This window comes from Barbatula barbatula, assembly GCF_947034865.1.
Source record: "Barbatula barbatula genome assembly, chromosome: 23".
Lineage (NCBI taxonomy): Eukaryota > Metazoa > Chordata > Actinopteri > Cypriniformes > Nemacheilidae > Barbatula > Barbatula barbatula.
In genome coordinates this window covers 19,409,956-19,435,409 of record NC_136786.1, presented here as the reverse complement: position 1 = coordinate 19,435,409, position 25,454 = coordinate 19,409,956, and the positions used below count along the sequence as shown (strand labels likewise).

The following is a 25,454-nucleotide window of genomic DNA, read 5'->3' as shown; positions in this document are numbered from 1 at the left end:
AAATCTCTTATTCATTTCTGCGGCTGTATTTCTCTTTCTCCATGTGATTTTTTGGCAGAACTTCGCACGATTCAAAGTGAATTTCTAATTTCTAATTCCTTCTCATGTCTGACCGAATGTTCAAAAGCCTTGAAACCATTATATTATCCAAATAAAAACGTCAGTTTCTAGATCACATACAGCACATCACCTGTGCCTGATCTGTCATACATACAGAGAATTACTTGAAGCATTAACTGTATGTGAAATGCTTTATAAAAGTAGTTTTAATGTATTAATCATGTGTTGTAATGCACCTTTTAATGCATTGTGATGTCTCATTTCTAATTGTAACTACAGTTAATACATTATATCACTTATCAATTCCCTGTTACAACAACAGTTTTAATGTGGTTATAATTCTTAACAACTTGTAATGTATTACAACACACATTATGAACAATTATAATACATCATACACATTAATAACCCTTTATAATGCATTATACATAAAGGCTTTAAGTAAAGTGTTACTGATTTCTTACCTGGTCTTTGACTACTTTAGTTCTCATCTCAATCTGATTCACAATAGTGAAAGTGTGATAAAAGAGTGTTAAACCTCACATCACCAATAATAAACAAAATGCCAACTCATCCTCTGAGACACACACACACACACACACGAGTCAAAATGATCCCTATTTACTTTCCTAAATACAAACTCCAGATCGAACACATGACTGCAAAGAAAAATAGATGTTCTTATTCATAATGTTCATTTAAAAAACCAGCTCTGCCTCTTTAATAACTTTCCTTTTCCATTGACGTCATCTAGAGCGAGTGTGGTTTTGGATGATGTGAATGAATAGTTGAATAGCTCAAATATTTTGATGTGGATTTGCAGGATTTCATTCGGGTCTGGCTCCAGTCTCGTTTGTCACAACATACGTGTTATTAAAGATGGATAAACTCAAGTCTCCCCGTACATTACTTCTCCTGTTTAAATATCATATGAATTCTATCATGATTCAGAAGATGTGAATCGCATTTCACGTTGATTTTAAGGACATGAAAAGATCTTTCTCCTGGAGGTGCCAAACAATGAAAGAGAGCTGACTGAAGTCATTTGGCTAAACCTATGGTTTCCTGGCACTGTGACAAACTACATTGTGCTGTAGTCCTGGAAGAACATTTCGTGTTGAATGGAAGAGGAAAATATGAAATCTGTAGCTGAAATGAGTGAATGTACGAGTCCAATAAGACTTGTGCCTAATAAACCCCTCGCACATCTGTGCAGAAAGAGCTCAAGTCTCTGAAGTCGACACAGCCGGTCAGGAGAGCAGGTGAGGTTTCTGTTAGAAGTGAAATACCTGCTGCTGACCCTGCTGAAGTTTAGGAAAGTCCTCCTGTTGTTTCCGGGTCCTGCGCTCCAGGCTGCTCTGCTGGAGATGTCGCAGACGGGCCACGGACGACGGCTGAACCAGTTTAGCTGAGCCAGGAGGAGTTCCTATAGGCTGAGGACCGAGAGAACAACATCAATACATGACACAGAGATATAATGATACAGCTTCTGACCGTTTTCATGTTGCATTTTTCATTTCTGAACAGACTATCGGCGAGAGAAACCCATTGAGTCTCAAACTTCCATGTAAATGTGGTTTTCTGGTTCGGTTTATTTTGTGCAATGTACTCAATGTTGTTCTGTAGAAGAAGGACAGTCAAACAGATTTGGCAGATAAGACAAAGCAGAAGTGTTGACTGACGACAAGCAAGTGTGCAAGAAAATGAACATTAGCACTATTTCACACTTTAACACTCAGTCTTTCATTGTGAGAGATTAAGAAAACGCTACGCAAGCTGTGCAGACATCTCAGGTCCCTTTAGATCAAGACTCTGAATGAATGTGATCATAGTCCAGTCAATAATATTAGTGTAACAAACACAATTTATGATGTTAGATGAAGGAATAAACAGGAAAGGAGTTCGTTTAGACCGCAGTCGCTGACGTTTTTCGTGTCATGAGTTCTTCAGAGTTACAGTGAAAGAGACTGAATAGTGTTACGGTTGAGTTTTAAAGTACTGATTCCCAGACGGCGACAGGTTCAATAGTTTGGTGTTAAAGTGCAGGAGTATGTTTGAGGAAAACACTCAACAGCAGACCTTCTAGAGAGCTCTGAGTGGGAGAGCAGATGATTGACACCTCACGTTACCGTACCTCTCTCCACAGAGAGCTGTTGATCCACTGGCCTGTCCTGTCAACCCTGTTAGAGAAGACCTGAGCCGTGAGCTCTTTCACTGGAGTTCTCTGAAACGCCTGTCGCACACGGGTGTGTTGTGTGTGTGTGTGCAGTAAAAGGAGTGGAATAAAAAACATTACTTACAAACTCATAACACTAGCAAAAACATCAAAACTCAGCCCTGTGTATGGATTCTGACTGTTGGGTGTCAGTTTAATGACTCCCTGACCTCCTGTGTTTGTTTACCTCCAGCTCGGCCATTATCTTCTCATCCTCGTCTTCATCTTCTTTTATTCCGGAAGCAGCGATGACCGGAGGTGTGGAGGAGGCCCGGGGTCCGTCAGAGGTTGAGGGCCGTCTCAGTTTGACCGGTGGCGCTTGAGAGTTAGTCGGTACGTCGGAATCCTCTTTGTTCTCACTTTTCTCCAACTTCTACGCAAACAAGACACACAGATTTTAATGACCCTAAAAGTGCTGTGCTATTTCAACCCATGGTCGGGTCAAATATGGGCAGGTTCACTTAGACCTGGGTTTGAGCACCTCGTTGGTAACGCCGAAATACATAGTCTGTAAATATTCACATCTGTTTGTCAATAATCTGAATTTGGGTATTTCACCTTCACGCTCTTGTTTATGGTGATCACTTCTCCGCTGCTGTTGGTCGTGAGCCCAAGGCCTGATGGGAAACTTCGTCTGGGAGGTGGAGGGGGCGGAGACTTGGACAGCTTTTCTGTTCGATACCGTGGCACGGTCAACTCGCCTAAATACACAATCAGTCATCCATGAATCAGAGAACATGTTACTATGTACTATTTTGTAAATTAATGTAATGAAAGTGATGATCTAAAGAAATGTCATATTTAAGTCAAGTTGAACCATGACAAAATGCAATGTTGAACTCAAGGTCAATGGAGTGCACAGTTACCAGCATTTCTCAATACCTGAGAAATATATCTTCTTTTGTGTTGTGGGGAAGAAAGAAAGTCAAACGGGTGAATAAATGATGACAGGATGGATATTTTGGAGTGAACTGTCACTTAAGCTGTACCGCAGCGATCTCACCTGATCCTCTGCGCGGGATGCCCTCTTTGCTGGGTGGTTTGGGTGGAGTTTTGGGTTGGTGTTCAGGTGTTAAGGTCGGGGTTGAGGACGCTGAACCAGGTGCCGGGAGAGAAGACAGCTGAGGTTTTGGAGGAACGGCCGGTTTGGTGATCTGCTTGGCGGCAAAGTCCAGGTCAGGAATGGCCTTCATTAATTCAGCTTGTGTTTCCTCCAGCAGACGGTTGATGTCCTGAGCGCTGAACTGAGTTAAACTGGCTCTCTTTTCCTCCCAGTCTCGCTCGGCGGCCTAAAGACACATTCCCAGGGGAAATATTTTAAAGCCTGCCGCTAGTTTCATGCAGTGAACTGAAAAAACGGATTTATGTTTTTTCTGTCTGATGTTGAAAATTCAATACATAGCATCGCTTTATTCACATTAGACCCAAATCATGAAATGATTTGATATTTCAAAACATCTGAAATATAAAACGTGTTCATTACCAGTCGGACCTCCACGGAAACACCTTTATCAGATTCTCTGCGTGAGGACAGATCTTCCAGCCCGCCGGTCCTAATTGCCCCTGTGGAGGTCCCGTCCAGTTCAGGCATGATTGAATCTGTTGCCCCGGCTGATGCCAACCAGTTGCCCAGTGTGGTACTGCCCGAAATACCACTGCCGCTCATACTTGGACCAACAGTGAAGCTGAGTATGTTAGATAGACTAGTGGGCCCCCCTAAAAATAAATCAATTATTTACATCAACAAATCTATTCAGATCTCTCCTGATCATTCTGTCCATCCATCCAGTGATTTGATTTATTAACATGTTAAAATACATATGGTTCATTTATTTAATACAAAATACAATATTTTGATACATTGATTAAATAAATATATATTATATACAGTACATATATATATATATATATATATATTAAATATATTAATATTGCTTAAGTCAGTGAGAATGTATAATAAAATGTAATACATGAAAAATGAAATCAAATACATTTTTATTATTGTTGTTGTTATAAATGATTTACAGTTTTTGTGACAGTAAAACGGCTTCTTCTGATTCAAACACTTTTACCTTTTAAAGTTCTTTGCTTTTTATTGAGCTTTTCCTTTTTCTAACTGTACAAAATAGCTGAAGATGACACACTTTACTCCCGAAACAATCAAATTCTTGATATGGATATTTTGAATAACTCTTTCATCACGTCACTTTCCCCAATCCTAATTCTTGAAGAAAACTTGTGATGATGAAGATGATTGTGAATGTTAAAAAATAAGAGAAAGCGAATATAAAACAAGGGATTACCAATACTGGAAACACTCGTCAGGCTGGGATTTGACCCCAGGGTAGTGTTAGTACCCACGGATGCCGAGAGAGTGGTGGCGACCGATAAGGTGCCCGCCAGGTCGGGTAGATTTAGAGACGGGCTGGTGAGGATGTCCAGATCCAAGCTCCGGCTGAAATCGGCCTCGCTCATGCTGGAAACAGAACTACTGAAGTCATCAGGGGTTCTCCACACACCTTCAGACACCTGCCTGTACAACAAAGACACTGAAGACTTCTTTAGCTGTCGTGCTGGAGCGTGTGTGTGCGTTGGAGTGATCGAGCGTGTGTTTTACCTGCGCAGCAGAGCCAGCGTGTTGGTGATGTTTCTGCATCGTTTCAACAACGCCTCCAGTCTGAGCGGTTCCTCTTTAAGAAACTTGACGGCTTCCACCTCCACCCTCAACACCACGCGCATCTTACTTTGCAAAGTGGGGAACTGATCTACAAACACACACACAGATAGTGAGTCATGTGTGTATGTGTTTGTGTGTTTGACTCATATAGCCGGGTTGCCATGTCACAACCCCTCTTCTGTCGTAGGTCACTCACTCTTCAGTTCAGTAACAGTCTCTCCGAGTCTTCTGAGTTCCAAACTCTTCTTTTCTATTTCCTGTTCTGTCACCAGATGATGGTTTAGCCCCGCCCCTGCCCTCATCTCTTCCACAGAGCGTTCAAGATCGCTGTGAAAACATAAAACACACACTACAGACATCGGTGGACACTGTATCACATGGGATTTGGCGGTTGTGTTTTGGCTCACTGTAGTTGTTGTATAATAAGTTCTTCTTCATTGAGATAGCGAAGCCTCTCCTCCTCCACAAGAAGGCGCTGGCGCTGTAACGGATCTTCCTGCGTCCGAGATGCCTCGATCAGACACATTCCCAAATCAGACTCTGTCTGTCTGAGTAATGCCTGCACAGAATCCTGATTCTGCATCTGTAGGACGCACATGGGTGTAAACAAGTAGAAATACTATAGACTAACCTCATAATACAGTTTGGGTTTTGTTTGACACTGTATGCATTAAAGTAACAGTTAAAAGATTTTTATATTTATACCAACATGAATGGAGACTGAGGCAGTTGGGCTCCCAAAAGGAAAATGAAGGCCCATAATGTACCCTGAAATTAGTCTATAGTCACCACACAGATTTCATGTCTTTTGAAAATCACAAGAATTAAAATTTATGACAGAAATTGTATTTTTGGGTGTACTAAATATTCATAATTTATCACTCACATTTACACTAGTGTGATTATGTCAGCTTTTCATATTCATATTGTGATACAATAAATATTGACAAAATCCTTTTTTTATTTGTAAGTCGCTTTGGATAAAAGCATCTGCTATGAATAAATAATATAATATGTGACCCTGGATCACAAAACCAGTCTCACAGGAAAAAGATTTCAGCCAGAAATACATTGTATGGGTCAAAACCATAGATTTGTATTTTAAGCCAAAAATCATTAGGATAGTAAGTAAGGATCATGTTCCATGATGATAATTTGTCAATTTTCTACCCTAAATATATTCATACTGTCTTTTTGTGGGTGGGTGTCCTGCTACGGTGCCTAGTATTAACTATTTTCTCAATATTTCTATTTCAGATTCCAGTTTTAAACTGTTGTATCTCGGCCAGACATTGTCTGATTTGGTCAACCCATACATTAATAGAAAGCTTAATTAATCAGATTACGTTTTGTTGTCCAGGGTCACATATATATCATGTAAATGAATTATTTGCAGGATTAACTAAACATCCCTAAAGATTTCAAGCCATGAACACAAATTAACACTCACCTGTAGTTGCCGCAGTTCTGTCAGTTGTTTGCGCAGTTCAGCTGTGTGTTGCTGCAGGTCGCTGAGATGCAGCTGCATCTGGGAACGGGACATTGCTATTGGCTGAGACACTCCGGTGGGCGGGGGTGGCATCAGGGCCAGGGGCGCAGACGGCGACGAGACTACCAATACGAAAGAGTGAAAGTCATATATTAGAGTTAAACATGAGCAACCTCGTATAGAAAGTCATGGGATATTATTAAAACATTGACCTGTGCTTTGACAGTGTGCGGTTACCCATAAGTCTTTTAGCTACAGTATCATGCTTTATGTGTCTGTATCCACAACAAAAACCACTACGAGTAAATCCCTTTGAGTTGATCAGTAGTACTGTCACATCCAAAGACAAATGCAACACAACCGGGTAGACGCTCCGGGTATTGCCCGGTGTATATTCATGCAACATACATTCATATTCAGACCCTTACATTTGCATTGACATTCAGAATGCTATATAGATTGAGAAACACAAACGTCTTGCTCTCTTTTACGATCCTTTGAAAGACTGAAAAAAAGCAGACAGGACATTCTAGGAAATGGACATCTAAGAGTGTTAGTGGGAATTTTCATGACCACAACAAATACATTCCGGGATATTCCATAGGACAGACGTACATACAGCGACTATAAAAGCATAAGCTCACCTCATTGGACTTTTTCAACCGTTGAACCGTTACATATTGAAATGAACATTTTGACCACTTGTCACAATTTTATAATTTCACATAAATAAACAACAAAAGTCCAACGGGGTGAATACTTTTTATGGACACTGTATATACATACACAGAGGGTTTTCAAACTCCAGGATCTGAGATCCCTGAATATTAGCATAACAACATTTTTAACACACTCCTGAGAAAGAATCGCAATGCAACACATAAAACCCAGGGTGACAGACAACCACACATACAGTAATATACCTTTCTTCTTTCTAAACCTGCCAGCTGAAATATAAAAGGTCAGCAGTTATCTGTCCCAAACAAGTGCACATACACACATACAAAAAGCTTTACAATCTGCCGTTATTAGACAACGATCAGGTCTGAAGAAAAGGTTCCTTTTGCTTTCATGAATCAACGTGAACTGCAACATTGTATGTCTTTGTTTCATTCGCAATAAAAACAACATGATTTACAACTAGACACCTTTGCTGGAGTGAGCAGATGCTCAGGATTCTGAAGGACTGTCAGTGTATTATTAGGATCCACTAACAGTATATATATATGGTTGAAAGGACGTTGCTTTGTGGTTGCTGTCATTGGTGTCTGCACAAATGGCGTGGGATAAGTTTCACGCCAAATCATAAAAAATATGTATTGTGATAACGATGCTTGCCTTAACAAAATGTATTTATATAAGTGTATTATTTACAATACTGATAAACCAAATCAAGGACTACTGCCGCGTGACAAACACTGGCTAATGCAAATCAAGCTAAATCCAACTCTTCTTATATTATGATCCCTGATAATCATCATATTAGCTACACCCTAGTGAAAAATAAATATACAAAAATGAGTTGAAAATACATTCTTTTCATGTTAAGTATACTTTTCCATACTCCATTTACATATCGTTGCTGTCCTTCTGAAACCTTGTACGTCAAAACCTTGTACGTGTTATTCAGGAAAAGGAAAAAACACTGTATGTATACTTATAATAATTATATACTGTGTTATCAAATCACTTTTTAATACTTTTTATTTGTTAAATATTTGCAAACCCAAGTGACAAAATATGACCAATAATAATAATTATGGCAAAAACAAATATCTCGAAATATGGAGATACAAGAAGGACAGCAGCGATCTTTGAAGAGTTTGTTTCCAAAATAAAATAAGAATCTATAAAAACAAGCTATAAAGATAAAAATTGTGTTTTTTATTATGTATTCATGTGTATTATTGTGTTAGTTAGCTGTATTTGTTAAGTTATTGTGCCTTAAATCCAAACACACCAATTGCAGTTTAATTGATATCCATTGCACTGCACAATGAGAAGACATGAGTTATCTCAAACTCTTCATTTGTACTTAATAAATACCCTACAATTGTACTTTGGGTAAACTAAACCGCAAATGTTTTACCTAATGTACATTCATTTGGCAGAAGAAATGGATCTTAACTCTGTTGCTTTTTATACTAGAGCATGTATGATTATATGTTAAAAGCCTTTTAACAAACACTGTATACTGTAGGACACTTACTGTGTTTCCTATTATGGGTCCTTGGATTCAGACATATTTATATATGCTTCTCTTTTTCTTCTACTTGTCTGAAATCATTATAGCTTTCACCAAAACACTTAGCTTAAGAAAAGTTCCATCATTACAAAGTAAAAGAATCGCACCTGTCCTATAGGAAACACTTTAGGAAATGAGCAACTCAATAAAATAACTTTATGCTCACCCTATTCTGGAGTCTGTTTGTTAGGGAGCAAGTTTCTACAATACATCATGTACAGCAGCCAAAGATACGACTGTTGACTATTTGCAGAGCAAGTCATAAAATGTCAAATGTAACCTAATCTGAAGTTATTAAATGGAAAGTGTGAACACAGACACAGTGTGATACTCACTTTCAGGAGCAGAGCAGTCACTCGCTGTTTCTGCCTTATCCCTGCAAGACAAACATAAAACACGTCTCTATGAAAAACGTACACCTTGAATAGGCTGCACTATATACTTTACATTTATGCATTTGGTAGATGCTTTTATCCAAAGCGACTTACGTTGTACTACACATTTTGTTTAGTACTGTAAAGTATGTGAAATCCCCTGGGATTGAACCCATGACCTTGGCATTGCTAGCACCTGCTCTAACCACTGAGCTGTTAGAAGTTTAGATTCATGAGACTTTCCTTTTGTAATTGAAGGGTAAGTGTGCAACGTCTGCATTGCACATACAATCTTAAGGGATTCAATTCTTGCCGAATTCGACATTTGTGTGCAATGTTAAAGTACATTTTTTATATTAAAAATGACAAAGCTATATTTTCATGAAATATTAAAGCATTTATGTTAAATAGTTTATTTGTGTCATTTCTTTTTAAAATTCATGTGGCTTCATTATCTTTATTTAAAATCTGATTAAAAGCACTTCATTCCTTTTATGACTGTACATTTTAAATGACTTTAATGTAAGACGGCTTGGGCGGAGCATCCGTTAACTCCTCCCCTTCAACTGTCAGTCTGCTGCCAGTTCCTTTTCAAAATGAAATGCGTCAAAATATGGAAGTAAAAACGATCGCAACTTCCAGTTCGTGAGGACTTTTAGGTTGTGTCAAACCCTTAAACTAAAGTCTTAATGTCAGGACTACAGATTATGGTCCTGAAATAAAAACAACGTTTCTTACGGGCTGTCCGGTCCACGGGTTAAAACACTCTGAACCAGACCAGTCAGACTAGCTATCTGCTTCTCCATGGCCTCCATACGCTCTCTGCGGATAGAAAACACCATTACACACACATACACAATATATAAGGTGAACAGGTTTATTAGTGAAAGTCCTGTCACCTGGTTTCTACATTGCCTGGCAATGCTGTGCTGTAAACTGGCCCTCCATCAGTTCCAGGGCCCCCGAGCATACATATCTGCTCCAGAGGTTGTCCTCCCGGACGATTTTTAGGGCTCTCTATATATATAGCACCATCTTTACGGAACCCGTGTCTGCCAGGGGACCCTCGACCCGGGTGGCTCCCGTACGGATCCCTGCCATCAGACAGTTTTTGTGGTGAGGCTGGGGGCAGGGTGCGGAAACCCATAGTGGCATACGGATCTGCATATATGGGTCCTCCGGGTCTATAGAGGGCGCCCTCAAGCTCACACTGTAACGCAGCAGCAGGGTAGCCGGCGATGGATCGCACTGAGCCGCGGCGGTACGCCAGGGCCTGTGGCGAGGCCACGCTGAGCCGAGGGTCTTGCACGAGCGTGTACGGGTCTGCATATATTGCTTCGTTTTTAAGGAGCACCACGCTCTTCGACGACGACGTGATATCCTCATCCGGTTTCACGTCACGGCGTTCCAGGATAGCGCTGGGGGAGGAGCAATACACAGGGTGGGGGTGGCCAGTCTGCTGAGGGGGGTGGCCGTGGTGTTGGTGCTGATAAGGGTGCATCTGGGGCGACGGATGGGGACCCGCGTAAGAGGAAGGACGTCCGCCCGTGTAAGAAAGACGAGATTGAGAGCGTGCAGGAGAGCCAGAGGGTGAAGCTGAAGCCGGCATCGGGTTTAAACGGCGCGTGGGAGACGCTTCCCTGGAGGTGTACACAAGCTCTCTCTGGAGCAAAGAGAGAGAGACAGACAGACAGACAGGAAGTGTTAAGTCAAGATTAATATTTTAACAATGACTTTACCTTGTGCAGTAAATAAAAAGTTTAACTATGCGTTAAGTTCACCTAAAATATGAATTCTGTCATTATTTATTCACCCCCACGTCATTTAAAACCTGTACATGAGTCTTTCTTCTGAACAACACAAAAGGAGATATTTTAAGAAATGCAATGGAAGTCAGTGGGGTCAAATGTTGTTTGGTTATCAACGTTCTTCGAAATATACGTTGTGCTGTACAGAAGAAAATAAGTCATACAAAATTGGGGTGAACTGTCCCTTTAAAAGTAAGCTTTGATGTCAAATCAGTGTGTAGAAATATAAATAGAAACATATTTTTGACTTAATGTATGTATGAAACTATGGATAGATAAGGTTATAACTGTCAAATCAAAATATCCTAAATCCTGAACCTGTCAGATGTTTACGGTCTCTCTGTCGGGATTACTCACACGCAGGTCGCCGTTGGAGATGTGGCCGTGGTGTGCGGGGTGCGGGGTGTGTTGCGGGGTGTAATGCGCATCTCTGCAGTAAATCTTGACGAGGCATCGGTCGTGGATGTCACGAGGGTCCTCAAGTTCGTAAAAGATGTTGCGAGCCTCGTCCTTCATGAGCAGAGCCGTGGCGGGGGAGCGCAGCGCACCCATCGTCAGCTTCTGAGGGAACATGTGCACGATGAGTGCGTGCAGCGTCTCCATACTAGTCAACTCATGAGTGATGTGCACGCGCCGCGTTTCATCTCCGAACTGTAGGAATAACACTGCTGGAGAGAAAGAGAGGCAGAAATAATGTAAGTATAAGATACACACACATTTTAAGCCATTTTTATTGTAGATGTTCAGAGGAAATCGGTGCGTCTTCATGCATTCTTAAATGGACAGCTCACCAAAAATGTAATTAAAATTTGTCATCATTCACCCAAGGACAATCTGTATTTGACCCATTATGGACATTTCTCAAAATATCTTGAAAGTCAATGGATATCAAATGATCTTCTATTGTGTTTCACTCTTATATACAACTCAGAAACACATCACATCATCAACCACGTGAGCTCAAAACAATAAAGAAAAATGTTGTGCCACCATAATGATATCATTAGCATCTAAACGCCCCTTCAACAGAAGCAGATGCGGGCGATGAACAATCTGTTCTGACAGTACATCTGTGTTTGGTGAGAGAACACAATGAGTTGAGAAAATGCTTGAAAGTGTTGTACCTGGAGCTCTTAGTTTGGCCTGGCTGGGTGATCGGGCCAGCGGCAGGCTTTGTCTGAGAATGTTGGAGCGACTGAAGCCCAGAGGGAGCTCAGCGTCGGCCATGCTCTCCAGACTCTCTGCAGACGCATAACAGAGACGCCCTCCTACCTGCTCGCCCAGCGACTGCGACTGCGACTGCTGCTGCTGCTCGGCTGCGTTCCGTGAAGTCCTCGCCTGGAGAGGAGACACACATCAGTGTGCTTCAGGAGGGCAGGAACGCTCTCTAGTTGCTCGTATCGCAATTAAGCAGTTTTGCCAGGGTAATGAAATCTGTGTGATGGGAAGGCAAAAACTGTCTGGGGACAATTAGGGTGCGTGTGTGTCTGAGTTTGTGTTTTTTAAAGAAGTAAACAGAAATCCAAGACATAAAACAGTAGGAGTCCAAAATCTGAGACATCGGAATTTTTGTGTGCAAAATGTAGGACTACAGTGGTATTTTGATTATTGAATTACATTATTACATTAATAATTTTCGCTGATAGTCTCAGACATATGTTCCACTTTAAACACACACACAGTCAATGACTTTACAGTTACATGAAAAATAGTGTAATGTTGAAATAACATTTCACTGCATAGTCAGTAAGACCATTTACAATCTACAGGAAAAAGAGGAAAAATATTTAAGTTTGGTACAAAAACATACATTTTGTAAAGCTTTGTGAAAATTAAAAATCAGTTTAACAGACTGATAACTGAAACTTAAAACTATTAACTAATCAAACCGCAAACAGTTAAAACTACTGTAATAGAATGTTAACTATTCAATTTCAAATACAAATACAATTTCAGCCTAAATCTTGTTTGAAAAAAACTAAGCAAATATGATAAATGTTTTCTTAGCAATAAACTGAAATAAACTTAAGCTGAGGCACTAAAATGATAAACTGAAAATGATCAAAAAGTAAACTAACAAATAATAAATTAAAGTAATTTATACAGCATTATAAAATGATGACAAAAGCACAGAGCAAAATGGCAAAAAAATAACTAATTCAACTAAAATTAACATAAAACTATAAATATATAAAAAAAGCTCTGACTATAAATAATTCAGACAAAAATGCAAACAGACTAATGCCGTATCACATACTTTAAAAAGAGAAAATATCAACTCACAGAAATATTTGTTTTCCTAAAGTTGAGAAAAATCTTTCTTAACCTGATCATACTGTTCCTACACCTCTGATTGGCTAAGAAGGTTTTATTGATCTGCATCATAGCCAATCAGACTGTGTGAAGCATTGACTGACAGGACAGATGTTTGCAGCTGTGGGATGGCCATTAACAACAGCAATCCTGAAATAGCGTTCCAGTGAGGCAATCTTCCTCAAACACACACCTTCACAGATCGTACCGTTTCAGACTCTGAACATAAACCTGCAGTCATGAACAACTATAAACTTAAATCAAGCTGCATTCACCACCCACAATCCTCTGCATCTTTCTGTCTGGATGTTAATGGCTTGACAATGAGTGTAAATTCCCTGGAATAAATACATTAATGATCATGACAGCATGAATGTGACAGGGTGTATTGATTGAGAAGTCAGTATTTCATACCATTTTGGTCTTAACTAGTTCAATTAGACAAAAAAATCCTCATGCTGTCTTTTCAGGTTATATTTATGCTTCACACATCAGTTATAAACAACTGCGGTGGCATATCTGGGTGAAAGAGTAGTATTAAAAATAATATTCATGTTAAAAAATAATATAAAAAGAATAAAGACTTTCACATAAATAAAATATTTTTTTGCCATATACAACCCCTTTGAAAGAAAAATGACAGATAAGATTCAAGATCTCGATGATGAATTAAATTGATTAAATTAAATATTAGTAAAGATTTCAATAAGATGTCAAACATTTCTCATCAAATTTACCCAAATCCACATTTATTTTACAACTAAATTCTCGTCTTGTGTGTTAACAATTGTCTCATTTGTTTCCATATATATTTATCCTGAGTCATATCAGGAGAAACACATGAGACTAAGTGGATGTTTAAGTGAACCACAACTGAGAACTCTGCTTTCAAAAAAAGACTAAGAACGTATTTGTTTTAACATAATAACATCGTCTGGATTGGTTATATGAGGCTGTATTATGTGCTATGTTGTTTTGCATTATTTTTATTTTAATCAGTACTTCTTGTATTGTTACTTCATTTTGTTCTTTTATGTGTAATTATACATGATATTTTTATCAGTAATTGTGACTGTAATTACTGGGTTTTGTATGTATTGTTTGGACCCCAGGAAGATTAGCTGTCGTTTCGGCGTCAGCTAATGGGGATCCTTTTAAATAAACAAATAAACAAATAAACTCCATCAAATCTCCTGAGCCGTGAAAGAGTAAACTTTCAACATTATATTTTCCTCTGTATAAGTCCATTCACCATCTATGGTATGTGCTAATACACTTCATCTCTACTGAGACATCATGTCGGGTACACAATCATCTGGTACAGTAGGAATCCCTTCACCCCGCGAGACTCCTTGAGTGAGTCCTTCCTGAAGTCTTGGTTCCTCTAACTGCTTGCATATGTTTTAGAGGTGACGGCTTCACATGGTGTCACTTCTGGTGTTCACATGTGGGCTCTGACAGTTCAGTGAGCGCTCCCACCAGAGAATGAAGATGAAGACATATTTACAGATAGCATCCATTATGAAGTCAAGACATCCAGTCCGTGTAATATTGATCCCACTGACATACAGATGCAAGATTATTGACATCATAGTCTGTAGATTGATCGATCAGGGAAGGTAAATGTTCATCAACTGTCAGCCAAGCAGTAATGCACGACACTACAGTGTGTTGTAAGGAACATTGAGGAGGAGACTCATCAAGCACTTAACTCCTGGATGCTCAAGGGTAAAAAATGTCCCAGTAATAAATGCATTTTTAATCACCAATCAGTATGAAAGTGTCTTCCAAATGGCAATTAATTAAAAAGATACAAGTTTAATATAATCTATCCATAATTGATTTTCATTATGAATATATATTATTTATATTCATTTAATAATGCTGAGATCTAAAATATGCATGTGTAAAAAAGTAAGAAGGTAGCAGAACCAAAGACAATTCATATGCAGACCGTAATGCCTTATACACTTAAAGCAACACCTGTGGCATCCTGTCATTTCATAGATGCTTTTCTTTGCCCAAAAAGAACTGAAGAGGTTCGTCACAGAACTGAAGAGGTTCGTCACAGAACTGAAGAGGTTCTTCACAGAACTGAAGAGGTTCGTCACAGAACTGAAGAGGTTCGTCACAGAACTGAAGAGGTTCGTCACAGGGCTGAAGAGGTTCGTCACAGGGCTGAAGAGGTTCATCACAGAACTGAAGAGGTTCTTCACAGAACTGAAGAGGTTCTTCACAGAACTGAAGAGGTTCTTCACAGAACTGAAGAGGTTCGTCTCAGAACTGAAGAGGTTCGTCACAGGGCTTAAGAGGTTCGTCACAGGGCTGAAGAGGTTCGTCACAGGGCTGAAGAGGTTCGTCACAGGGCTGAAGAGGTTCGTCACAGGGCTTAAGAGGTTCGTCACAGGGCTGAAGAGGTTCGTCACAGGGCTGAAGAGGTTCGTCACAGGGCTGAAGAGGTTCGTCACAGGGCTGAAGAGGTTCGTCACAGAACTGAAGAGGTTCGTCACAGAACTGAAGAGGTTCGTCACAGGGCTGAAGAGGTTCGTCACAGGGCTGAAGAGGTTCATCACAGAACTGAAGAGGTTCTTCACAGAACTGAAGAGGTTCTTCACAGAACTGAAGAGGTTCTTCACAGAACTGAAGAGGTTCGTCTCAGAACTGAAGAGGTTCGTCACAGGGCTGAAGAGGTTCGTCACAGGGCTGAAGAGGTTCGTCACAGGGCTGAAGAGGTTCGTCACAGAACTGAAGAGGTTCGTCACAGGGCTGAAGAGGTTCGTCACAGAACTGAAGAGGTTCGTCACAGGGCTGAAGAGGTTCGTCACAGGGCTGAAGAGGTTCGTCACAGGGCTGAAGAGGTTCGTCACAGAACTGAAGAGGTTCGTCACAGAACTGAAGAGGTTCGTCACAGGGCTGAAGAGGTTCATCACAGGGCTGAAGAGGTTCATCACAGAACTGAAGAGGTTCTTCACAGAACTGAAGAGGTTCTTCACAGAACTGAAGAGGTTCTTCACAGAACTGAAGAGGTTCGTCACAGAACTGAAGAGGTTCGTCACAGGGCTGAAGAGGTTCGTCACAGAACTGAAGAGGTTCGTCACAGGGCTGAAGAGGTTCGTCACAGGGCTGAAGAGGTTCGTCTCAGAACTGAAGAGGTTCGTCTCAGAACTGAAGAGGTTCGTCACAGGGCTGAAGAGGTTCGTCACAGGGCTGAAGAGGTTCGTCACAGGGCTGAAGAGGTTCGTCACAGGGCTGAAGAGGTTCGTCACAGAACTGAAGAGGTTCGTCACAGGGCTGAAGAGGTTCGTCACAGAACTGAAGAGGTTCGTCACAGGGCTGAAGAGGTTCGTCACAGGGCTGAAGAGGTTCATCACAGAACTGAAGAGGTTCTTCACAGAACTGAAGAGGTTCGTCACAGAACTGAAGAGGTTCGTCACAGGGCTTAAGAGGTTCGTCACAGAACTGAAGAGGTTCGTCACAGAACTGAAGAGGTTCGTCACAGGGCTGAAGAGGTTCGTCACAGAACTGAAGAGGTTCGTCACAGAACTGAAGAGGTTCATCACAGGGCTGAAGAGGTTCGTCACAGGGCTGAAGAGGTTCGTCACAGAACTGAAGAGGTTCATCACAGGGCTGAAGAGGTTCGTCACAGGGCTGAAGAGGTTCGTCACAGAGGTTCGTCACAGGGCTGAAGAGGTTCGTCACAGAACTGAAGAGGTTCTTCACAGAACTGAAGAGGTTCATCACAGAACTGAAGAGGTTCGTCACAGAACTGAAGAGGTTCGTCACAGAACTGAAGAGGTTCATCACAGGGCTGAAGAGGTTCGTCACAGGGCTGAAGAGGTTCGTCACAGGGCTGAAGAGGTTCGTCACAGGGCTGAAGAGGTTCGTCACAGGGCTGAAGAGGTTCGTCACAGGGCTTAAGAGGTTCGTCACAGGGCTGAAGAGGTTCGTCACAGGGCTGAAGAGGTTCGTCACAGGGCTGAAGAGGTTCGTCACATGGCTGAAGAGGTTCGTCACAGGGCTGAAGAGGTTCGTCACAGGGCTGAAGAGGTTCGTCACAGAACTGAAGAGGTTCTTCACAGGGCTGAAGAGGTTCGTCACAGGGCTGAAGAGGTTCGTCACAGGGCTGAAGAGGTTCGTCACAGGGCTGAAGAGGTTCGTCACAGAACTGAAGAGGTTCATCACAGAACTGAAGAGGTTCGTCACAGAACTGAAGAGGTTCATCACAGAACTGAAGAGGTTCGTCACAGAACTGAAGAGGTTCGTCACAGAACTGAAGAGGTTCATCACAGGGCTGAAGAGGTTCGTCACAGGGCTGAAGAGGTTCGTCACAGGGCTGAAGAGGTTCGTCACAGGGCTGAAGAGGTTCGTCACAGGGCTGAAGAGGTTCGTCACAGGGCTGAAGAGGTTCGTCACAGGGCTTAAGAGGTTCGTCACAGGGCTGAAGAGGTTCGTCACAGGGCTGAAGAGGTTCGTCACAGGGCTGAAGAGGTTCGTCACAGGGCTGAAGAGGTTCGTCACAGGGCTGAAGAGGTTCGTCACAGGGCTGAAGAGGTTCGTCACAGAACTGAAGAGGTTCTTCACAGGGCTGAAGAGGTTCGTCACAGGGCTGAAGAGGTTCGTCACAGGGCTGAAGAGGTTCGTCACAGGGCTGAAGAGGTTCGCCACAGGGCTGAAGAGGTTCGTCACAGGGCTGAAGAGGTTCGTCACAGGGCTGAAGAGGTTCGTCACAGGGCTGAAGAGGTTCGTCACAGGGCTTAAGAGGTTCGTCACAGGGCTGAAGAGGTTCGTCACAGGGCTGAAGAGGTTCGTCTCAGAACTGAAGAGGTTCGTCACAGGGCTGAAGAGGTTCGTCACAGGGCTGAAGAGGTTCGTCACAGGGCTGAAGAGGTTCGTCACAGAGCTGAAGAGGTTCATCACAGGGCTGCAAGAATTCAATGGATCATCCTCGTGAAGTTTCAGATCTTCCAGTCAGCTATATCTATTTTTTAACACCTGCCCTGTCTCCTCTTAAGTCTGATCGTGGAAAAACTCCTGCACAATCGGAGTGTGAAAGAAACCAGAAACTGTAGGGCAGTGGTTTAGCACATTTTGAAGACCAGCAGAAGTCCTGTGAAGATTAATTTGTTGTAGACTGCATTGATAATGAAGATGAGTCAATATGCAGGATTCTGGTGGAAGTTTGACTTGTGTAAAAAATCACCTGTACCAGCAAGTCAAAAGCATCAGGATATCTACCTTTCCAGAAAATCCACGGCTTATGCCAGTTCTGATCTCTAAATCTCCAAGTTTGCTCACTTTGAGCAGCGTTTCCTAATTAAGAACTTGATAACACATGTATATTAAACTGACAACTCTTGCAGAAACACAGATAAACACACCACACATACATCCAGAGAGAAAAAGAGAGAGATCTCCAACTCACCTTAAAACTCCAGTAATGTGGTTGCTAAGAGGGGGAGAGGGGGAGCAGGAGAATGAGAGGGCGAGAGACGGGTCAGCAGAAGAGAGTAAGAGAGGAAAAACAGAAAGTTACTTTTGTATAAAATGAAAATGAAAGAAGAAAACACAAGTCTCAAGTCTCATGAAAACACAAAGGAATAGTTTTGATATTAGATCCAATATTGAGGTCTGTGATTGAAACACATGGCTGACCAATAAAATAAACTGAACCCCTGCCTTAACGGAATAGACAAACCTTCAAGACAACACATGTCTCATTATTTACATGCCTGTATGAGTTTGTTTATTTCTTTTGAACATCATAAAAAAAATTATTTTGACTTATGTTGGTAACATAAAAACATTGGTTTCCATTGACTTGAGTTGGTTTTTGTGTCTATGCAATCAAAGTCAAAGAGGACCAACGGTTTTTGGTTACCAACATTCATATGTGTTTTGCAGAAGAAAGAAAATCACAAAGGTTTAAAATGACAACAGGGTGAGTAAAGAAAGAAAGAAAAACTGTCAAATGTATGAAGGGCAATGAACATTTCATTACAATGAACCTATGATGCCCAAAAATACAGTGTAGTTTGGCAGATAACTTTGTTTCCAGATAAAGTGTGACCAATTATGATCACAAGATGCCCGTTTACTAATCCTCCTTGAAGAACACACACCAAAACACACTCAGACATCACATCAGGAGCAGAAGATTTACATATAGAAACAACATGTGAGCTATTAAGGAAGAATTCAACCTGACCTGCATCACAAGCAAATCACCTTACATTCTTCATTCTCTCTCTCTCTCTTCTCCTTCTCTCTCTCTCTCTCTCTCTCTCTCTCTCTCTCTCTCTCTCTCTCTCTCTCTCTCTCTCTCTCTCTCTCTCTCTCTCTCTCTCTGTCTCTGTCTCTGTCTCTCTCTCTCTCTCTCTCTCTCTCTCTCTCTCTCTCTCTCTCTCTCTCTCTCTCTCTCTGTCTCTGTCTCTGTCTCTGTCTCTGTCTCCGTCTCTCCGTCTCTCCGTCTCTCCGTCTCTCCCTCTCTCCCTCTCTCCGTCTCTCCGTCTCTCCGTCTCTCCGTCTCTCCGTCTCTCCGTCTCTCCGTCTCTCTCTCTCTCTCTCTCTCTCTGTCTCTCTCTCTGTCTCTCTCTCTGTCTCTCTCTCTCTCTCTCTCTCTGTCTCTCTCTCTGTCTCTCTCTCTGTCTCTCTCTCTCTCTCTCTCTCTGCGGCAGGCCACACCTGCATTCATACTAGTTCGTTGTACTCTGCATAAAATATATTCTACCCTTTTTACCTCCCTAATCTTTATTCTTTAGCACATATTATTTTTTACATTCTTTCACCACATTTTTCATCGTTAAAGAGTTTTGTGTGTTCTCATTCACTTCAATGACAGATGTGTTACCTGCACCTATAGAGGATAACCAATCTAATCATCCAATCCCTGACCAATCACATCTTTCTTATCAGCCTCACGCCTCCAATTGGAAATATTTCATAGTTGTACTCTTATCTCCTATGACAACACACATTTTTGGCACCTGAAAACGGCCGCCACATCCCAACCTCTCTCTAATGTCTTCATAGACTGATGAATGTGTGATACTATCAGTAATTTATTGGTTGTCATGACGGCCATTTCTCTGCTTCGCCTCCGTCTGCTGTTTCTGCAGCTCTGAACTGTAAATCCTCATCTGTATCTCTTTCTCTCACAGTCAGTCTCAATCTGTCTCTCTGTTGAAAGTCAACATGAAAACATTTGCTATTTACTTTCTTATACACAATACTTTCTGGTTTCTTTTTGTTGTTTGCAATTATAATTATCATTATTGACTGATGTTGACAAATAAATAAATATGACCTAATATTGTCTGAGGATGGCCATGATAAAGATAAAGAAGGAGATTTGAGCCTGGATTTCACAGGCAGGGTCACAAACAGTTCTATGTATAAAGTTATACAAACATTTTTAGACATTGCTGTAAATTCATGTTTTACACAAATCTGAGTTTCATGGCAGTAACCGTTAATAAATACAAAGAAGCTCTACCATTGAAACATGTGAAGATGCTCTGGGGGATGAAGCTGACCGTCACCATCCACATTCCGGACTGATGTGCTGATGTTTCAAGAGAGGAATTCTCCTCAATCCACCGCAAACTCATATTCAGCTCTGACTCCATTCTGGTGAGGAACGCCCATTTTTCCTTATCCCAATTCCCAGTGGATAAATAAACATGTCCTATGCCACTTTTTGTTCTGTTCACCCAAACACACGTCACGTTATGTCAAATGTAAATACCGTTTCATGTCGCTTGTAAAATCATTCAGCCATCTTCAGCAATTTCCGCCACCTCTCTCTCCCCCTGTAGCTTCCCTTCCTTTATGTTCGCCAGCTATGTGATATCATTGATTTCTCTACATGGGTTTGGTTACCATGGTAACGGCAGACTCCTCTCTCTTTCTCTCTCTTTCTCTCTCTCATTCCACTGGTGTTCTGAGACGACTGAGGCAGTCAGACGGGTGAATATACAGAGTAAATTGTCTTTATTCGTTAATAGTTATGTTTGGTGTGCTTGATGCTGGACTCCAGTTCCCATAATGCACTGCGGCAAACATAAATCATTTGAACTATTGCTTTATGGTTTTACGGTGTTATTTACGTGGCTGTTGTTCATTTTCATCACACTGAATAGTTTGCTCAACAATTAAAATTCTGCCATCATGTATTTACTCAGAAGTCACTCAAAACCTGTAGACTATTTTAATCTTCTGTGGACCACAATACATTTGAGTTCCAATGGCCAAAATTAATTGAAAATGTTTTCAGGATGTCAGTCATATTCTGGGAGACTATATACGCCAGATTCAACATAACCAAATAAACACATCCAAAGCACTTAAGCACTAAGCCACAGTTTAAACACTATCTGCTCTGTTGACGTACACAAACACAATGTGACACACTGTTTTCTCCATCTGATTTGCATGACAGAAGCTGAAAACACACAACGAACAACCCGACAAACATCCTCACACACACGCGTGTTACCTGCTGTCGGGCACAGTTGGTGTTGACCAGGGTGGCAGCGTGCTGCGGAGGGTATTTATTCCGCTGGTGCTCCACGTCGCCGCCCTTGTGGAGCTTGGCGAAGGCCTCCATGTCAGGGTTGGAGAGGCGGCGTGTAGAGCTGCCCAGGGTGTGATACCGGCGCTGATATTCTGCATCATCCCCACGCAACATCACAAGAACTTTATCTCTTCTGTTTCTTTTCTATCTCCTCCTGTTCTCTCTGTCAAAAACCTGCGGGGGTGAAAAAGCAGAAAGCAAACGTCAGGAGCAGTTGTTCGGTAAGTTGGATATAGAGATGAATTTCAATTCACATACAGAAGAAGTGACATTGTGACATGGTTCTCATACATGTGTGTGATAAAGTCACATCCCTCAAACCCGATGATGCAGGAACAGATGTGTTAATAGAGGAAAGAGAACGCCAGGAATGCAGATAAGATGCGGAGATGGAGGGGCGGAAATTGAGCGATGAAGTGATAGCGGCTAAACATAGTGAAACAGGCAGGTTGTCAAAGCCTGCTCTGATCCAAGATTTATGATCTTAGCGTGTATGTGTGTGTTGAGGATATGTCTGTCATACACCAACGCTGTCTGTCCTCTTTAATGATGCTTTCCTCTGTCTCTCTCTCACTGCCTGCCTCTCTCTTCACATCTCTCTACAAGAGCTCTTTAAAGCTAAGAATGAAGCCATGTGCACCGGCTCACAGGCCCAAATGCTCAATCCATTACAGAGAAGTGTTTGCTAATAACTGCATTGAATTAACATGCAAACTCAAACACAGCCATTTACATTTGCATTACACGAATACATTCGGCAGATGCTTTTATCCAGACCTACAGGTCATTTAAAGAGGAGACCCTGGGAAGTCAACCCATGATCTTTAAGTTGCCATCATTTTAATATTTTTTATAAACAAAATGATTTACACTTTGTTATTATTGCATAATGTTTAATGCACAAACAATACTGAGGTGCAAACGTTATCTGCCACTATTACTATTTCTACTTAATTTGCATCAAACGTTTTTTAAAGTCTATATTTATTACAAATGAAACAAAAATAGAAAATTAACAAAAATAATACACAGATCAAACATTTCAAAAGCAAAATCACCAATCGTCAAAGATTTAAAAAGTTGAAATGACATGTAAAGCACATCCAATTGTACTCCAAAATTTTAAGGCAACAATGTTTTTCAATTTTTACGGTGTAGACATAAAATCTAAGATTGTGCTGTAACACCATCCCAGCATCTTAAGAAAGTGTATTCAGACTGACCTTCACTTGGACTGAAGCCATGTCTCTGTGTAAACAGTCTATCCAGCTGAGCTAACACACACACACAACTCGACTTTACACTTAATGCTAATTACACATCATTTATTCATAATATAACCTGAAAGAAACAAACAACTCAAGTGGAGTTATGTAAACAACATATCTGTATCTGTTACAACACAACAGTACCATCTAGATAAACAGACTGTAAAAAAATAAACTAGCAACATGTTCTCAATACAAAGATAATGTTGTGTCACTAATGACTTAAACATCGACTTTTTTTAACAGTGCAGTCTATTCACCCCATATTATAAAACAGCAGATATTTCAATATAAACACAATTTCTAGGCAATTCATAACTATTAGAATGTAATTAGTATGTTTTAGTATAATCTGCTTGTGTATCAATGAGATTAGGGGTCGGGGTGGGGCGCATTATCGATATGTGTGTGTGTGCGTGCGTGCATGCGTGCGTGCGTGCGTGCGTTTCGGTTGTACTTTATTCTACATCCTAATAATTGTATGTTTTTTGTATTATTTACTTTGTACAAATAAAGAGAGATCACAATGTAAATATACATACAGTATAGTAAGGGATAATGTACAGGTAGCCGGTTGTTATCGCAGAAATAAGTCCCGTTCATGTGCTGCTATAATGTTGCTCTGCAGTTGCAGGCGTTCGGGGTCATTTGGACCAAACATACAGTGATGCTGACAGAGCGGAGCTGAAATTAATCTTCACTTCACTTATAGCTGTCTCTGTATGTTAAAGTGCTATATCACACAGTTCACCTTCAAGACCTTTCCAATAACCAATCACCGATCAGCAGTGACAGACCTCTCAACTCTCACATTATGTGTTCTATGTATGCTCCGCCCACTGACCATCATGTATACAAATGACATAATTAACAACCTACGACAATTAAGCTTCAGCTGAGTTGAAACAGAGATTGTAAACATGTAAACAGAGATTGATGTACCGCCTCACACAGACACATAAACCACGTCTGCCATGACAGGTGTCTGGGACCCCCGTGCCACGGGCAGGTATGAGCGCTCAGCTTGAGGGATTCTGGGATTTCAGGGGAGCCAGTAAAGTGGCCGAGAGATTAATTGATCTTTCGTTTAGTGTCAGGATCAGAGGAGAGATGATGAAAGCAGGATGAAAGGAAAGGAAGAAAAAAACAGGAGAGTTTGGTGGAGTCTTAAGCGATTGCATAAAATGGATTATATTTATTATTCTTGTTAATATTATAATTCATTTTGACTTAAATGAAACTTATACATTAATTTATTTGATCATATTTTTCTATTCTGTCTCTGACTTCAAATGAACACAGTCAAACATATTCATCTGTCAGGACGTTGCAGAAGTTGTTAGCGGCATACATAGATTTTTTTATTTTTTGCTATCAATGGACTATAGGTTTTTTTATTCACTGGGGATTTGTGGGGTTTTTCTTAAACAGAACATTGTCACAGCACAATGAACTCTTTTATTTTAAAAGATGAAGGGAAATTAGATTCCTTGTGAAATAACCGAATAAATACAGCATCAGTGATTGAGCGAGTGAAGAGTGCAGTCCTTACCCAAGGTAAAGCATGTAGATATGATTAAACGGAAAAATATATACTGCGATGGTTGAGATGAAAAGATCTACCACATGCACAACTGAACAGATTGATTTTATTCCTCGTACCTATTTCGATTTGGTGATCTTCAGATTGTAATTTTAGATCACAGTGAGAAATGCAGATTATGACATCACAGTGAAGAAAGCCATCAGTCATGGTGACGTGACCTTGATATTAAACATCCTCATGGACACCAAACACAATTTACAGCGCGAGAGAGGAGAGAGAGCGAGAGATTTAGCTTAACACTTTCCCAAGTCATTTAAAATATCTTGTTTCAATTTACAAACCTCATAAAGATTTTAGTTTAGGAGCCTCTGACTACAGAATAAGTACCGAATGTGAGAAACATCTGACACAGACTATGTAATGACTGCTGTTTAAACATCTGCACCCCCAGCCGTGCCTTCACACATTCACAGAAACACATCAACTTGTGAATGTCATGACGTTACGATTTGTTATCAGACTTAACTACTGTAGCAGTGATCCCATCACATTTAAACTGAATGAGTTTGGAAAAGTCCCTGTGAACCAGATGCTGTGATCGTTTTTTATTTCTGTATTTTGACTAATTTCTGAGTGAAATGGAATCTTGAATGAAAAAAATGGTGGGCGTGGCATTCGTGTTTCTCTATGATTTGATTGGATGTATAAAAACAGCCGTTGCATTTTGAAATGGAACTGGCAGCAGACCTGACAGTCGAAGGGGAGGAGTAAACGGATGCTCCGCCAAGCCCTCTAACATACGTCATTTAAGAAGGAAAGTCATTACAGGCCGGAAGTGCATTTCAGATTTTAACTGAAGGGTATGAGTGCACAACACTTTTTAAAAG

General features: G+C 40.9%; 1 protein-coding gene across 3 annotated transcripts; it reads right to left on the bottom strand.

Moving 5' to 3' along the window:
- Positions 1-1,334: 1,334 nt before the first annotated feature.
- srcin1b (SRC kinase signaling inhibitor 1b) lies at positions 1,335-21,867 on the bottom strand (the record flags this gene model as incomplete). Of its 3 annotated transcripts, none has more annotated exons than XM_079487625.1 (17): positions 1,335-1,493; positions 2,463-2,648; positions 2,834-2,976; positions 3,279-3,564; positions 3,759-3,991; positions 4,579-4,808; positions 4,893-5,040; positions 5,149-5,279; positions 5,360-5,535; positions 6,403-6,563; positions 9,022-9,062; positions 9,799-9,882; positions 9,960-10,723; positions 11,226-11,536; positions 11,993-12,206; positions 18,604-18,627; positions 21,676-21,867. In XM_079487625.1, 17 exons carry the CDS (start codon positions 21,865-21,867, stop codon positions 1,335-1,337), a joined length of 3,483 nt encoding a protein of 1,160 aa, XP_079343751.1. The 3 variants fall into 3 exon arrangements, with proteins under 3 accessions (XP_079343751.1, XP_079343752.1, XP_079343753.1); XM_079487626.1 differs by having other exon boundaries at positions 2,463-2,645; XM_079487627.1 differs by having other exon boundaries at positions 2,463-2,639.
- Between the last annotated feature and the right edge of the window lie 3,587 nt (positions 21,868-25,454).